At 40.5% G+C, this 15,730-nt stretch overlaps 1 protein-coding gene across 3 annotated transcripts in view; it reads right to left on the reverse strand.

The window, feature by feature from the left end:
- The window catches only part of ARL5A (ARF like GTPase 5A), a 50,067-nt gene extending 35,913 nt beyond the window's left edge, over nucleotides 1-14,154 (reverse strand). For all 3 annotated transcript variants that reach the window (XR_011468039.1, XR_011468040.1, XM_070390347.1), the window contains exons 1-4: nucleotides 13,790-14,154; nucleotides 3,202-3,262; nucleotides 1,944-2,091; nucleotides 119-202 (exon numbers count right to left, since the gene is read on the reverse strand). Coding sequence is in view for 1 of the 3 variants with exons in the window: in XM_070390347.1 (XP_070246448.1) it covers nucleotides 119-202; nucleotides 1,944-2,091; nucleotides 3,202-3,262; nucleotides 13,790-13,835 (339 nt within the window). In the remaining 2 variants the exon portion in view is untranslated. The remainder of the gene's footprint in view (nucleotides 1-118; nucleotides 203-1,943; nucleotides 2,092-3,201; nucleotides 3,263-13,789) is intronic.
- Between the last annotated feature and the right edge of the window lie 1,576 nt (nucleotides 14,155-15,730).

Raw genomic sequence — 15,730 nt, forward strand, 5'->3', positions numbered from 1 at the left:
CAGTAGCTAAATAATTTTTTCCAAAAATCTGAAATAGCATCCCCATGAGAAAATATAAAGTAAAAAATGTGACAGAAATATCCCCCCAACACACATCTAATGCCAGAATCCTACTTACCTCATGGGCTAACATTTTATAGAGTTCTTCTCTAGTTACAGAAATCCTTTCTCTGTCTGTACTGTCCACAACAACTATTACAAACTAAAATAATTACAAAAAAAGTCATTAGTGATTACATAATTTGCTATCTGTAAAATTTATCAAGTATTTATTTGATTTACAGTCTAACAACTATCAAGAAATTAGAACCTTATGGTATAGTATTATTGAAAACCAGAGATACCCACTATACTTTGTGAAGCCTAAAGGTCTAATCTTTAATTCAAACATATTTACTAATTTTTAAGAGAAAATAAAAGACAATATGATGTCATCATTCTATTAGAATATTCTGCTAATAAACTAAGCAAAATATAACATGTTTTCTAAATTAGTATCTTAATTCTATAATATCTTAATTAATATCTAATATCTTAATTCTATTTGCACTGTAAGTCCATAAGACAAAAATATATTATGACCCAAAATTTAAGTTACTTCTAGACAGATACTATTTATTAATGTCAATTTAAAAATCTAAAAGGGCAGGTGTATGAGAATAAAGTAATATGAGAGTTAATTTTCAAAAAAAACCCAACAAATTTAAAGAATAAATCTGTATCTAAAACCATGCCTTCTTCCTTATATAAGTGGTCCCTGCTACTGCAAGCACAATCAGTTCAGCTCTTTCCTGAACTGTTGACGAGACCAGCATCAGAAGATGCAAACACTCATAAAGGAGCTGTGCAGGACTGAGCTCCAATGGCCCCTCCTTCCACTCCATGAGCACCAAAAGGCACCAGGGAAACAGGAGCAGGTATAGTCACTTTATGATGGCACTGGTTATGCCCAAGTTAATTTTGACTGCCTAGTATTAGTATGCACTATATATTGTTTAGAACTAGCATTTCCAAACAAACCACTTAATTTTCAGGATCTTTTCTATTCTTCAGATTTCATCAACCACAATGCAGATGGATAAGAGAACTGCTACTTGACCTCTTCTCCCATTGAGACTTTACTGATATGTGGTTATATTGCTCTAAGACATGTCCTACTCTAAACCTTTCAACAAAGCTATTGATTTTCAAGACGTTGGCATGAATTTACAATACATGCAGCATTTTATATGGGGATACTAATCATATATATACTCCTCCTTCTCCAAAAGACATGATCAAATTCTTAACAGAGTGTTAGGGAATCAAGTCATTAGAGACATTTAACAGTGCCTCATCCATATATACAGTTGGAGACTTATTAACTTATAACCAGCACTACAAAAACAAATATCATAGCCTTTAATCTTACAAGGTCTATACAGTGAAGATCTCAAATGTCAGAAATTTCCTCTTGGCAAATAATATGTAAATAAAACATATGACTATATCTAAACTGTTTTACAATAAAAAGAGTTCTTTAATGTGCAATTGCATTGCATAAAAGAAAATACACAGTAAAATTATTGAACAAGGATTCAAACCACCAGTCCCCTCATTTAACTCGGATTTCCTCTATACAGACACAAGTAAATAGTACTAAAGAAATGAAGTTACAAACTGTGAAATGGAGTTCTTTAGAAAAACAATTATTTAAGACAAGCTCTGGGATCAGTATAAAATCAGACTAATCAATCACCAATTCTTCTTACGGTTCAATGAGACTGGATATACAGAACAATGACCCTGAAAGAGGGAATTAAAGATTCCATTATGTTTAAAGTCTACTTATATTAACATTAATATACTGTGATATTTCAAAAAGATAACTTTAAGAGTTTATATCTAGAAAGTATTTCCCAAGTATTATATTCACAAAAGACTTAGTATATTAAGAAACATACCTCCGTGTTAGTATAGTAAGTGTTCCAGGAAGAACGAAGAGATTCTTGGCCACCGATATCCCACATTAGAAAACGTGTATTATTAATCACTATCTCTTCTACATTACTTCCTATTGTTGGGGATGTATGCACAACTTCATTCATAGAACTGGGGGGAAAGTTCAAATATATCACAATTAGCAAAGAAACTAGATTGTTTGAATATTTTTCAACTAAGGGATAAATCAGCATAACCTCCTTTTATATTTTATACCCAAATATCCCCTTTCCATTAGGTTTATTAAGAGTGAACAAAGGGTTCACTACTGTATATATAGCACAGGGAACTCTAGTTGGTGCTCTGTGGTGACCTAAATGGGAAAGAAATCCAAAAAGAGGACTTATATATGTATGTATGGCTGATTCACTTTGCTGCAGAGCAGAAATTGACATACCAGTGTAAAGCAACTGTACTTCAAATAAAAAATAAATAAATAAAAACAGGATACTACATATTATACATATATTACACACACGTGTAGGATCTCCCAGGTGGTTCAGTGGTAAAGAATCCGCCTGCCAAAGCAGGAGACGCAGGCTTGATCCCTGAGTTGGGAAGATTCTCTGGAAGAATTCTTGAGAATTCTTGCCTGAGAAATCCCATGAACAGAGGAGCCCGGCAGACTACCGTCCATTGGGTCGCAAAAGAGTCAGACATGACTTAGCAACTAAACACCACCACCACCACCACACATAAATAAATAATGTTCAGAAGAATACTAACAAATACACACACTGGACTCTTTATGTTGAAAAAACTACTATATTTCTGGAATCATAGATATGAACCATCCCTAATTTTAAGATGCCACACTTTGGTAAAACCTGAAATACATCACTATCATGTGTTGTATGAAAACAATAAAGCTCTTTGAAACTTCAAAAAAAAAAAGAGTGAATGAAGAGTTCAAACAGAGGTGGAACTAGGTAATGGACTAGCTGGAACACTTTGTAGTTTCATTCCAAGAAACTACAGAAATAAATATTTGTCTGCTCTCTATAAGCGAACAACTGAACAACACTCTCAACGTCTTATAAAGTTCTAGCTCTCTAGAAGCAGTTGCTTAAATTCGGCTCCTGGTTCATGGCCAACCTGCCTTCTTACAGAGTAATGTGGATTCCATAAAATTTTTTACTGCTTTTGCTAATTAAGTATCACTCTGGCAGAGAAAGTAACTATATACAAAAAGATACAATTTTTTAGCTAGTTAGTACTTACAATTGGTAAAGGATGGTAGTTTTTCCTGCATTATCCAGCCCAACAATGATAACTTTGTGCTCTGGAAAAAAAAAAAACTGATTTATTAATCAAAAATTAAAAATTTTCCCATTTCATCTACTCTTTTCAGCCATGGTGTAATTCAGTGTATGGCATTTTATTCCTTCTTGTAACTCAGAAGAACATCACAGCAAGAGAAGAATTATTGGTCTAACCCCTCATTCTGCGTAGATAAGTTTCACCTGTCTAGGAAGCCAGAAGTACTACATTCTTTCCACTCCTTGGAAGCCAACTCTCAGTCAACTATTCCAAATGCAATCACAACAATTTATGTAAGACTTAACTTGTTAATGTTTCACACTGGACTAAGTTACTTAAATTCTAAATATGAATTTAAGGCATTAATGGGGTATGTACAGGTGAGATGGGTGAATGGCAGGGAGAAAAAGGGCAGCCTTTTAAAGCTGCCTTTAGCAGGCATCTCTAAGTATCTGAGCACATGTGAACCATAGGGTCCTTCTAATCAAATTTAAGGACCTATGGCTATGGTGGCAGTGACTCCCTGCTTCCTTGGCTTCCACAGCATCACTTTTTCCAACTTTTTCTTCCTCTGTCTCTTGATTTATTTTTTCCACCAACTCCTTTTCCTTGGGTCCTCCTTCAAACACTCATGCTGTCTTCTTGCATTCCTTTCACATTTTAGCAAGGGATCTTGGGGCCCATCTATTGCCATCCCATCTAAAAACGACTTCCAAAGACAGCAGCGCATGGAGGAAGCTAATCTCCAAAGATGGTCTCTGGATATTCATGCTCCCTTAAATCCTGGCGGGTCCGATGACTTGCTTTTAACCAACAAGATGCAGAAGTGACTGTGTGACTTCCACACCTGGATCATCTCACACCTTGCAGTTGCTGCCCAGCTCTTGGACAACTCCCCCTGGAGTAAGCCAGATACCAGGTAACAAGTCTGACTACCCCATGATTGTTGTGCACATGAGTGAGGAAGCCCGGGCTACGCACAGTTGCCCTCAGCTGTTCTAACCATTCTGAGATGCCAGACACACAAAGAAACCACCCTGGATATGGAGCCAGGTGGAGCCGGAGATGACTCCAGTTCTAGCTGTCATCCAACTGTAATCAAATGAGCCCCAAGCCAGAACTTCCTAGCTGAGCTTAGTGAGCTCACAGAGCCATGAGAGATTGTAATAATTCCTTTAAGTCATCAAATTTAGGAGAATTGGCTTGTTACACAGCAACAGGTAACAGAAGCAAGATGGGAAAACACATGTGGTTGTGTCACGTTGAGCAAATGACTTATTCCTCTAACCCTAAGCTTCCTCACTGTCAAACAGGGAGGGACAATACTATCTTTCAGGGTTGTATAAGTACGATAGCACTTGGGCAGTGCCCACTACCAAGAAAGACAGTTCCTAATCCATGTTCCCAAATCTTTCCTAAGTTCCAACCTTAGTGGATAGATACAGTGCCCCTCAACAACATCCCCAAACCCAATTTTCAAACCTTTTCCTGATTCTATCTTACTTTATTTGCTTACTGGTATTACCATTATTTCAGATGCCTTTGGAGTCCCTCAACCTCAACATCTAATTTGTCACCAAGTTCTATTCTCCCTCAAAAATATATTCTGAACCTACCTCCTCCCCACTGTCCTAGCTGCAGTCCTCCTCATCTCTTACTGTGCTTAACTAGACTACCTCCAATCCATCTTTCTGTTGTTTCTTGAATAATTTTTCTACACTATAAAGCTGATAATGAAATGACGGCTCTCCACTTTGACAGGAAAACAAAGTACAAGTTCTAAGCCTTGTATACAAAACCAGTCCCAAATGAGTATGCTTCAGCTTTATCCCTCACCGTGACCATCAGGCATCTAAGCTGGAGTTCACGTTGTTCTTCCTACACAAGCTGCTACCTACATCCACAGCAAACATTTCTCTACCTCTACTCATGGTGTTTGCCTGTGCTGGAATTATCGTCTCCAATTCTCCATTTCAAGAATTCCTACTAATCTTTCAGGTATAGCTTCCCAAGAAAAATCACTTTCTCCTGCTCTTCTGCCACACCTCTAACAGAGCACTTATAATGATTTACACAAACACTGTAATGTTTGTGTAAATGTTTGATGATTATCTCAGTTTAATGAGGCACCCTTCAAGGGTACTTCCTAGTAACTGCAACTTTTCTGGTATAATAAATGCTGAATTAATATTCATTCTATAAACAAGAAATGTTAAGGATAAAGGAGCTCTTCAAGAGAAAGCTTTTGCAGTCAGGTGGTAGATGTTTTCCAAACACAACACTTACCATTAAGAGGAATTCCTAATGCTATATAGATACTTCCAGTTACACAAAAATATGAAGATCAAGTAAACAGAAAAAAAAAAATGGCTTTAAATAATATACTTTAGCAGGCCAGTGCTTTCTTTTTTAGGTTGCACACCATGTGGGATCTTTATTCACCAATCAGGAACTGAACTTGTACCCCCTGCAGTGGAAGTGCAGTCTTAACCACTGGACCACCAGGGAAGTCCCAGAAAGTTTTAATAAAATCAATTTTGTCCAGTCACTCATTCTTTGAAGAGCAGGCAGCTTAGAACCACTAGAGTCCTAAAGTGACATGACCATGCTCCCCAAAACAGGTTCTAAAAAGTCATTTTAAAAATGCAGGACCCAGTCTCTTTCATCTTTAGAGATGACTAGGGTGAAGGAACTGAGAAAATGACAACTACCTGACAAGTGGAGTTTCTTCCTAAGGAAAAGTAAAGGGTGACCAGATTAAAATCAGAAGCATGGGCTTCCTCAAAGGAGTGTTAAAAAGGCAGTGGCAAATCCATCTTCACAGGAAGGTCACATCTGAACAGGGCCAGATTACTGAGTCCTTGGAGCAGGGGACCTTTATACCTGGGAAGTTTTTAAATGGCATGGCAATTTTGCCTGACTCTATATTTTTCTATGTCCTCAAATTGAGCACTTCCTCTCTAATGACAGATAGCTTTTTCAGTTCTAGTAATACTAGCAATTATAAACATTTTAATACCAGCAGAATTCACAATGAGCTATTCTCTGACCTCTGACTTAGGTGAGTTTTTAGTTTCCCACTTGAATAGAATACCAATTTTTAATAATATAATTAATAAAACATCAGCTTATTTTTAAGTTTTAGGAACGTTATTTTGTTAACCTCTTTGTATTAGCTGCAGCACTAAATTTAGACAGACTTGCCAGTACTTAGGAAGAAAATACAATTACCCTGACCAATGAGAGAAATGGTACTCTAAAAATAGTACAAAATTAATAGGGGCAAAACCAATACAAATGTAGGCAAGGATCTATGATACATAACTACACAGTAACTACAAAATGTGTGTGTGTATATGAATCTTACACAGAGAGATCACAAATACAATAGCACTATCTCTGGCAAGGTCCTTAGTCCCTAAAGGTGGTTAAACACTTATTCTAACCATGCTGCCATTTTTCAAAATATTTTGCAATTTTCTCTTGCAATTGCTTTCAGAGCCTGAGACACACTGTTTTGAACACTCCCAATGGTCGCCGTTTAACCCCTGAAGATGAATTTGATTTTAAAAGGGGAGGGGAGTCACATGGTATCATCTCAGTCATAAGGTAAAAAGCAGTTAAGATGAGTGTTACCTTTTCATTATTAAATGAGGTGTGATCCCTAAATGATGATTTTAAAATATGCCTCTAAAAAAAATTCTAAAAGTAGTTTCAAAAGGTATTTCAAAAAGTAACAATAGGACTTATCAGTAGAAAACTATCTGGCCTCCTAGGGTAACTGCTTTTAGGGGAAAACCCTACCTGGTTTTGTTTTTAAAGTGGTCTCCTTAATTTAGCCATGCCCCATAGGACTTATTTCTTGATTTCAAACACATTTTCTACCATTTCTGTGAGGAAAGACTAACTAAGCAAAAAAGAAAAAAAAATAAAGAAGGATTCTGTGTCATACCTGACCACAAGATGAACTTGATAAAGTCAAACTACTGTGAACCAACCACTGTGCAATAACACACATACACTGAGATAAAGCAGATGGCACGAGAAGTTCACAGTGGGATTTCATCTTCTCCTGACACAAGTGGAAGATAGGATGGGGTGAACAGCTTCAAGATACAATGTCTTTTACAAGCCACTGAATGAATGAACTAGAGAATAAGATGAAATTAGGTCACATGATTTGGTGGATAAAGATGTAAAGTCTTGTTAAGTCTTTCTTCACTAGTGCCTAGAAATAAAAGCAGCACACTAGGGAGAGAAGGCATAGTGGATGATACAGGGCGAGAATTCATGCCTGGTGTGGTAGAAAATAAACAGGAGAAAAGACTGTCAAGAGATATTCAGAGACGAAGGAAAGAGCAGCTCAAACCACTCTCCATACTGGAAACAACCTCCCTCTTCTAACTAATTTTACAAACTCAGTGAATAACCGTCACTTACAAAAGCATAAATATGCAAATATGCCCCCAAACTCTTAAGACATAAAGCAGATTTCCAACGTCAATCAAGGAAATACAAGCTAACATATTTGAACACATGAAGGTTTTTTAGTAGCTAAAATATTTTAAAAAGAAGAAAGGATCTCGTATCAAACGTGCTGCTGCTGTTAAGTCGCTTCAGTAGTGTCCGACTCTGCGACCCCATAGACAGCAGCAGCCCACCAGGCTCTCCTATCCCTGGGATTCTCCAGGCAAGAACGCTGGAGTGGGTTGCCATTTCCTTCTCCAATGCATGAAAGTGAAAAGTGAAAGTAAAATCGTTCAGTCGTGTCTGACTCTTAGTGACCCCATGGACTGCAGCCCACCAGGCTCCTCTGTCCATGAGATTTTCCAGGCAAGAATACTGGAGTGGGTTGCCATTGCCTTCTCCATCAAACATGCGCAGAATTCAGAAAACCTCTGGGGAGCCCCACGTTCTGGGGCTCAGTCTTTTTTTTTTTTTTTTTTTTTAAAGTCCCCGACGCGGAAGGTTCCGCTTGTAGTCGATAGGGCCGTAGCCCCCCACCGGGGGCATGTCCTGCTTCACCTTCGACACCGCCATGCTTGCAGGACCTTGCCTGGCTCAGTCTTAAGATCAGGACAGTTCAATGAGGCCACGAGCCAGAGGCCCTTCACCTCATCATCTCTAACACCCACAAGTCACGTTCAATACCAACTTATATCTACTCCCTCCCAAGACTTGTTTTTTCTCTATTTGAATTTTTGTGTTTTTACAATAAAGCACCATGGCTATTCTCAATAGCTTCCTAAGTCTGAGGTATAGCATGTGGGTCACAGTGAGAACTATAAGATTAAGACATCATTGTGCAATGGGCTCAAAGATAAGGGTGCCAAGTCAAAGGTGAAGAGTTGTTTTATCCCCAACTATAGGGTTAGATTATTCACACTGTCTAATCATCAGCCTTCTCTGAATAGCCTTAGATTCTTTCACCACTGCAACCTGTTTCTCTCACTACCAGGATAGAAGAGACTTCTATGAAAAACACATATTCCAGGTAGTGTTACAATGCACTTCAAAACAAATAATACATAGAACCTAAAATACAATGTGTACACCAGAGACAGTTATCATGTGAAAATGTAACAAAACTTTTGGCTGTTTCAATGCTTTGATGCATGTGATTTATGACAAGTTACTACTTAGTATGATTTTTCTTTTAGAGTATCTATGCCACAGCATTCTTGCAGTTTTTCAGATAAGCCCAAACAACTGTACACTTGTCACAGTACCTGGATGGAATTTTGCATTATCACCTGGGCTTTAGTCTCCCAATCAATACTTGACTCTTGTCATCAAAATGCTTGTTTCCCTTCTTTGTTTCCTTCTGATATACTCAGGCAGCCTACCAGTTCTATTTACTAACAGGTTCTAAAAGTCAATATATATCCTGCCAACTACCAGTCAGTAAATTAAGCAAAGCAAAAAAAAAGTCATCGTTATCCTGGAGAACTTCTATCTCTGTGAATCATACCAAAGCTAGAAAACACAAATACTAAGGCAGATAAACTGAGAGTCACCCTGATTTTTCATTCTCACCTCATATCCAAACTAAGTCCCAAGGATTCTGTCTCACAAGGAACAAAAAGTCCCATTTCTGTCAGGTATACTATAGTTTCCACAGGTCTTAACACAGAATCTATAGAGTAAATCATGTACTTAATAAAGTATGAATGAATAAATAAATCAAAATTGGAAGACATAAAGGTTAGAAGGGAGATAATCGATAAAGTCCCTCATACTAAAAATTCAATTTGCAAAATCTAAAAGCATCATCAATTTAAAAAACGAAGTTTGAAAATAAACTTGCAACTTACAGCAATGGTAGTGAAGTTTCAGCTGGGGGCGGGGGGTGGGGAGAGGGGGACAAAAAACTTTGCTGAATGAAAAGCAACAATTATACATGAAAAAAGTAGAGATCCAATTAGGAAACAGAAACCACAGAGCAATTTGAACTTGAAAATAACTACTCCAGAGGACTGGAGTAATGAGGGACTGGCTAACAAGAAGTAACAATAAAGATTAAAGGAATGACGATACACAGCGCTTTCACCACCCAGGGCTGAGACAGGGCTTCTCCCCACAGCTCCCCAGGACTGAGATACAGACCTTGCTGAGGGCCTGGCCATGGCTCACTGAATGTCAGAGAAGTAGCTGTGCGGACTCGCCGGTGGCTCTTTCTGGAAATCCTCCCTCTAGCATGTTGGGGAAAGCTGTTCATTGGGAAGTGTTTCCCTGGAGGACCTCCATTCTGAAACCAACTGAAGTGGGTATTAGAGGAAGCTGCTGTGACCACTAGACAGTGTAAGAGCCAGCGGCTGGAGAAGGCGTCCACACTGCACGGAGCAGGAGAGGGCCTGCTGAGAGGCACATCATATCCAGAAAGAAAACCCCCTCCTCTTGCAGTGCCACCTACCAACAAAGCTTGACACCGTGCCTTTAAAAGACTAGTATTTAAGGACCCAGGTCTGTATGCACAGAGCACACAAAAAAGGTGAGTTTGGAGCTAAAGTTTTAATAACTGGTACAGTTCACCCCTTTGGCTACTCAGCTTCTATAGGTGCTCATTTACATATTTGAATTCCCACACGATGAAAAGAACAACAGAAGCAGAGGTGGCTTTCCCAGCACCAGGTCCTGCGGCACCGGCAGCTTCTACATAATTCATTCACAATGGATCATTCCTTTTCTGTGAGCTAATCAGGAGAATGAAACAACGCTCCCCATGAGGAAACTTCATAACTTCTTTCACAGTTCACGAGTCTAAAAGTTCTTCCTTTTATCTAACATGAATCCTTCTTATACAAAGAAGTTTTTGTTAGGTTTCAAGGGCACCAACTCAGGCACTAGATGATCCTGGTTAAAGTCTCAATCTAAAAGGGCTTCCCAGGTAGCACTAGCGGTAGAGAATCCACCTGCCAATGCAGGAGATGCAGGAGACTCAAGTTCAATCTTGAGAAGGAAATGGCAACCCACTCCAGTATTTTTGCCTGGAGAATCATATGGACAGAGTCCATGGGGCAGCAAAGAGTCAGACACAACTGAAGCAACTTAGCACCAAAGTCTATCACTTTTAACTGTAATGCCTGGAACAAATTACCTAATGTTTCTTTGTCTTAAAAACTGGAGACTATCAGGCTCACAGGGTTCTTATTAAGAGTAAATCAATTAAGTGAAGACTAAATTAGCTGCATGAAACACATGGACCCTAACCTTGCAAGTCAATATTAACTGCTATTATTTTATCTATAAAGACAAAGTTAGCTTATCTCCCCACATAAAGGCAGGGGGTCTTGTGTGTTTTGTTCTTGGTCTACCCCACCTGCATCTCTTTGTCTCCGTGCATTGACAGGCAGGTTTTTTACCACTAGCGCCACCTGGGAAGCCCTCTACAACAGACCCCAGCACAAAACAGGTGTTCAAAATACTTGTTCAATGAACAAGTGGAGTTCTGATCACAAGGCCTTCTATACTAAAAGGTACTAGTGGCAACTCTTCCAAGCCCTAAAGTTGTAAAGACTTACAGTTTAGTAACTGAAAAACAGCAATGGGGATGGGGGCGGGGCGGTGGGGAGGGTGGAGAATTCACATGAAAAACCGATGCCAGTCACTTCTTTAAGGCCAGCAAAATATTTCTGCAGTATTTAGTTGCATTACCTAGGAAAATCATTCCACTAGTACCTCAGTTTCCTATTTTCAGGAGAAAAGAAAAACTACTTCAAAGGAAAAACTACTCCAAAACCTACTTCAAAGTTTCTATAGTAGAAACTTTAAAAAATGATACATACAACAGCATCTAAGACAAACTTTGTACCCTATTAAAGTATCACATAAATGCAACCTTTGGGTTTTCAAGCCTGAGCAATATACAATTAGTTTTCACTATGTACTCAACCTAACTAAGCTTAAATTGAAAAAGCTGGTCTAAAGAGTGATAGAGATATCACACAGTTTGTTTCATCATCATAGCAAATTCTGTTATCCCTCAAAACTTCCTTCCAAGAGTTTATGTGAAAAGAACATAGGACTGTGTTCTACATCTTCTGGAGGTAAAATAAAGTTTAATTCACAACTAAAAGACCAACAAGTACCTGATAGATTTAAAGTGACCCTGCTGATAAGACAATCACATCATTTAACAGGAAATCGTTTATTCATATTTTCATAATGCTGACATCTAAATTTTTAGAACTTCATTAACTTCTTACTATTTCCCAATACTGAAAAAAAAGGTCCAGTCAAAAATTACCACAAAATAGAGGTAATAAGAACACGACTCAGTGATTTTTAGTGGTAACAAAGCACAAATCATTATCTAGTACTGTCAAGTAGCTGCTGGCAAAGTTCGAATTCTGTCTTCACTAACAGAGACAATTTTATCATTGACTCAAAATATAACATGGAGATATCTAATTTTTCTTGCAGGATTAGAGATCAATTAACAATCTTTCTAAATTTCACAGTAGAGTAGAAATATTAGCTTTGCTAAAAATAATACAAACTATGGATTTAAACATTAAAACAGACTATCTACTGTAAGTACCACCAGTATCATGTTATTCTTAAGACCTACAGATTAAGTTTTCAGGATTTGTGGGCTCCATGGTCATACAGTCAAGATATCCTGCTACTCTAGGTGAGACCCAGATGGACAAAGGTTAAGCAACTGGTTTCTATTCACCCTTCTCTCAACAGAAACAGCTAGCTAGAGACAGTGTATATTAGAAGAGGCTTTCTCCAGTTCATGAAAATTCTCCACATCATTTGAAAATCATTTGAAATGTTGCTCTTCCATTTAGTATCATGAGATCTACACTATCATCTTTATTTTTTAAAAGATAAACTGGAGATCACAAGTTCCAGTTCTGTTCCCTTCCCATTGCCTTCTTGTAGGAGCAGCTGGATTACCAAGGAGGAAGCAGGGATGGTTGCACATAATAGACGCCACCATTCATTTATGTCTTTACTGGAAAATTTTGGGCTGTGACAGTAACACCAGCTTCACAGGAGGAAAACACAAAGTTATTGACAGCCGGGATGATGAATCACCCAACTTGAGTTAAAAAGAAATGAAAGTACACCAGTAACTATTTTGTATCTTAATGGCTGTGTTGTCTTTTTGTTAAAATTGCATCCTCTTTCCCCCAGTTTTACACTTATTTTTTTTTTTAACAAATGTCAATAAATCTGATATGTATTTCAAGGTAATGTTTGAGTTTAGATGAACTTAAGCATCTCTTTATGATAATACACTCCATATCTGGTAAATTACTAGTCACTTACAGTTAACAGATGTTTCACATGATATGATTTTTAAGTGCTTTCAATGATACTTTAACATTTTAAATCCAGCCATAAAACCTCTACTTAAATAAGAAACAAGAAACACGAGTAGGAAAATGACCTTAAGCTTAACCTTAAACACAGATACAAATCTGGCAAACGGAGAGAGGACCATCACTACTTAGGATGCAGAAGAATCTTCCAAAGGCGGGGGCGGGGGCGGGGCGGGGAGGAGGAACGGGAGGTGGAGGCGCAAGGAAGGCTCATAAACCTGAATGTACTGGCTAAATCAAGTGAGATTTCTCATGTTTTCCGCATTCTGCAATCCTCGGTCGCTCAGGGGTGCGTTTGCGGCCACAACCTATAACCTTCATCCCAGAGAACCCCAGTACTTCTCCGTGGTGTGCAAACCCAATCGCCGAAGGACGGAAACGTGAGCCAGGCTGGGCCACTCAAGGGGCGTCGAACGTGGGACAAGAGACCTTTTCCACTCCCAACAGAAATCGGAGCAATGGGTGTATTTGCGGAATGGATTTCTTAGGAAGGTCTCCTAAGACAAAAGGGCAGCGAGTCGGGAACCATTCCCGAGCTGGGAGTGGGATCGACCAGCCCCAGGCCCGCAGCCGCAACAGCCCGCACTTCAGCGCAGAGAACGCGCGCGACCGCAGCGCCCACATTCCGGAAGTATTCGGAGACCCCCACCCACCCACCCACCCGGCCACGAGTGACCCTCTCCCCGACCCGTACGCGCTCGGCCCGAGCCCCTCACCCTGGTGATTGAACAGTCTCCATATCCTGGTGAAGAGAATTCCCATTCTCGGGCAGCGGACCCCTCTCCAGCCACCCGGGCCGCCTGGCCTCCCCCGGCTCAGGCTCAAGGGGAGGAGAGAGACGCGCCGGAGCCTCCGTCTCTGCCGCTGCTGCTGCCGCGCTGGCCGTCGGCCCGCTTCCTAGGAACCGGAGGAGGCCAAAGCCCAGGCCGCCGTGCCGTGCTTGAGGCCCCGCCGCTGCCGCCGCGGCTCCCGCCTGGCTCGCGGACATCGCCGCCGCGTTGTGTGCGACGAACCTCGCGGGCCACCGTCCTCCCCAAGCTCCCCTCGGGCGGCTGCGGCGGCGGCGACCAGGCGGGCGGGGGAGGCGCGGGGCGGGGTGGAGGGACGGAAGGCGCAGGCGCGCGGCCGGAGGGGCGGGGCCTGGGAAAGAGCGCCCGCCTGGCCCTGGCTTACTTGTCAATCTTACCGACCTGTAGGCGGCGGGACTTCGGTCAGGCAAAGCGGGCTTCGGATTGGGACAGGTGGCTCTGGATTGCTTGCTTTGGCGTTTTTTCTACCTTTCTTCCACAGAGCCATAGTGTGAACAAGTTATCGAGTGTTCTTCCCCAGCCTTGTTCGCACACTTAATCAAAAGCCCCACCTCCTAGCCTTCGAAGACGTGAATTCCATCAGGGTCTTTGAGGGAGGCTGATTACTTTATCCTTCAAATCTCGACGCCGACACCCAAAAGGGTGGCTTTACCTAAGCAGTGGCCTTATGGCCGTCCTGTACTAAAATGTTGTTCGCTTTCCAGTATCCCTCCACTTGCAGATTAATCTTGCCCAAAACAACGATCTTGATTTGTTCACTCCCAGGTTTAAAAATGTGTGCTGCTACTGCTGCTGCTAAGTCGCTTCAGTCGTGTCCGACTCTGTGCGACCCCATAGACGGCAGCCTACCAGGCTCCCCCGTCCCTGGGATTCTCCAGGCAAGAACACTGGAGTGGGTTGCCATTTCCTTCTCAATGCACGAAAGTGAAAAGTGAAAGTGAAGTCGCTCAGTCGTGTCTGACTCGTGGCGACCCTATGAACTGCAGCCTACCAGGCTCCTCCATCCATGGGATTTTCCAGGCAAGAGTACTGGAGTGGGTTGCCATTGCCTGCTCCAAAATGTGTAGTGGCACCTAAAGCTGTTTGAGCAGTAAAGTCCAAATACCTTAGAGATATATGCATTGACTCCACAATTTGGCCTCAACTGTCCTTTCCAGCTGTAACTCTCATTATCCCCAGCTGGTTAAACAGCTGGGGAAATGTTCTCTCTGCTCTTTGGGGCTTGCACACCTTGAACAGCCGTGTCACCTACTATGCAAGTGTCACACTGTATTTCATCCACCCTCTAGTGTGGGATACTTCCTTAGCTGAAAGCTAGAATACAAGTGAATCATTAAGTAACATATCAAACTTCTTGTTTTGCGTGTTATTTTTTTTAGCTGGGCAAGTTACTTAGCCTTACCAGGCTTCCATTTTGACATATGGAAGCAGAGGGTTTGCCTCTAAGATCTTTTTTGATTCTAGATCATTGGATGTCTATGATAATTAGTCTGTATTTATTAGAGTCAAGAGGTGGGAAAACAAGAAACCAAGGTTGTTTACTTCTTCTCTTCCACAAAGAAAAAAGAAACAGCTCCAACCTTTAACTTTGGTGAAAAGGAACAGAAAGAAAAAGGGAAGAGAGCTGTAAAAGTCATTTGGAACTGCTCTGTCCCCCATCTGCAAGAGCTGAATGAAATGAATCAAGATCAACAATGAACTCCACCTTTCCACCCCACTTCTCCTAGTCATACACTATCTCATGTCAATATATAGAAAAATAAGCCATTTAAGGAAGACATTAAGACAGTCTACAGTTTTTCTTAGTTGTCTGAGCTGGAAAGCTTGTACCTATAAAACAAAGGGCAG

This window comes from Bos mutus, chromosome 2 (assembly GCF_027580195.1).
Source record: "Bos mutus isolate GX-2022 chromosome 2, NWIPB_WYAK_1.1, whole genome shotgun sequence".
Taxonomy (NCBI): domain Eukaryota; kingdom Metazoa; phylum Chordata; class Mammalia; order Artiodactyla; family Bovidae; genus Bos; species Bos mutus.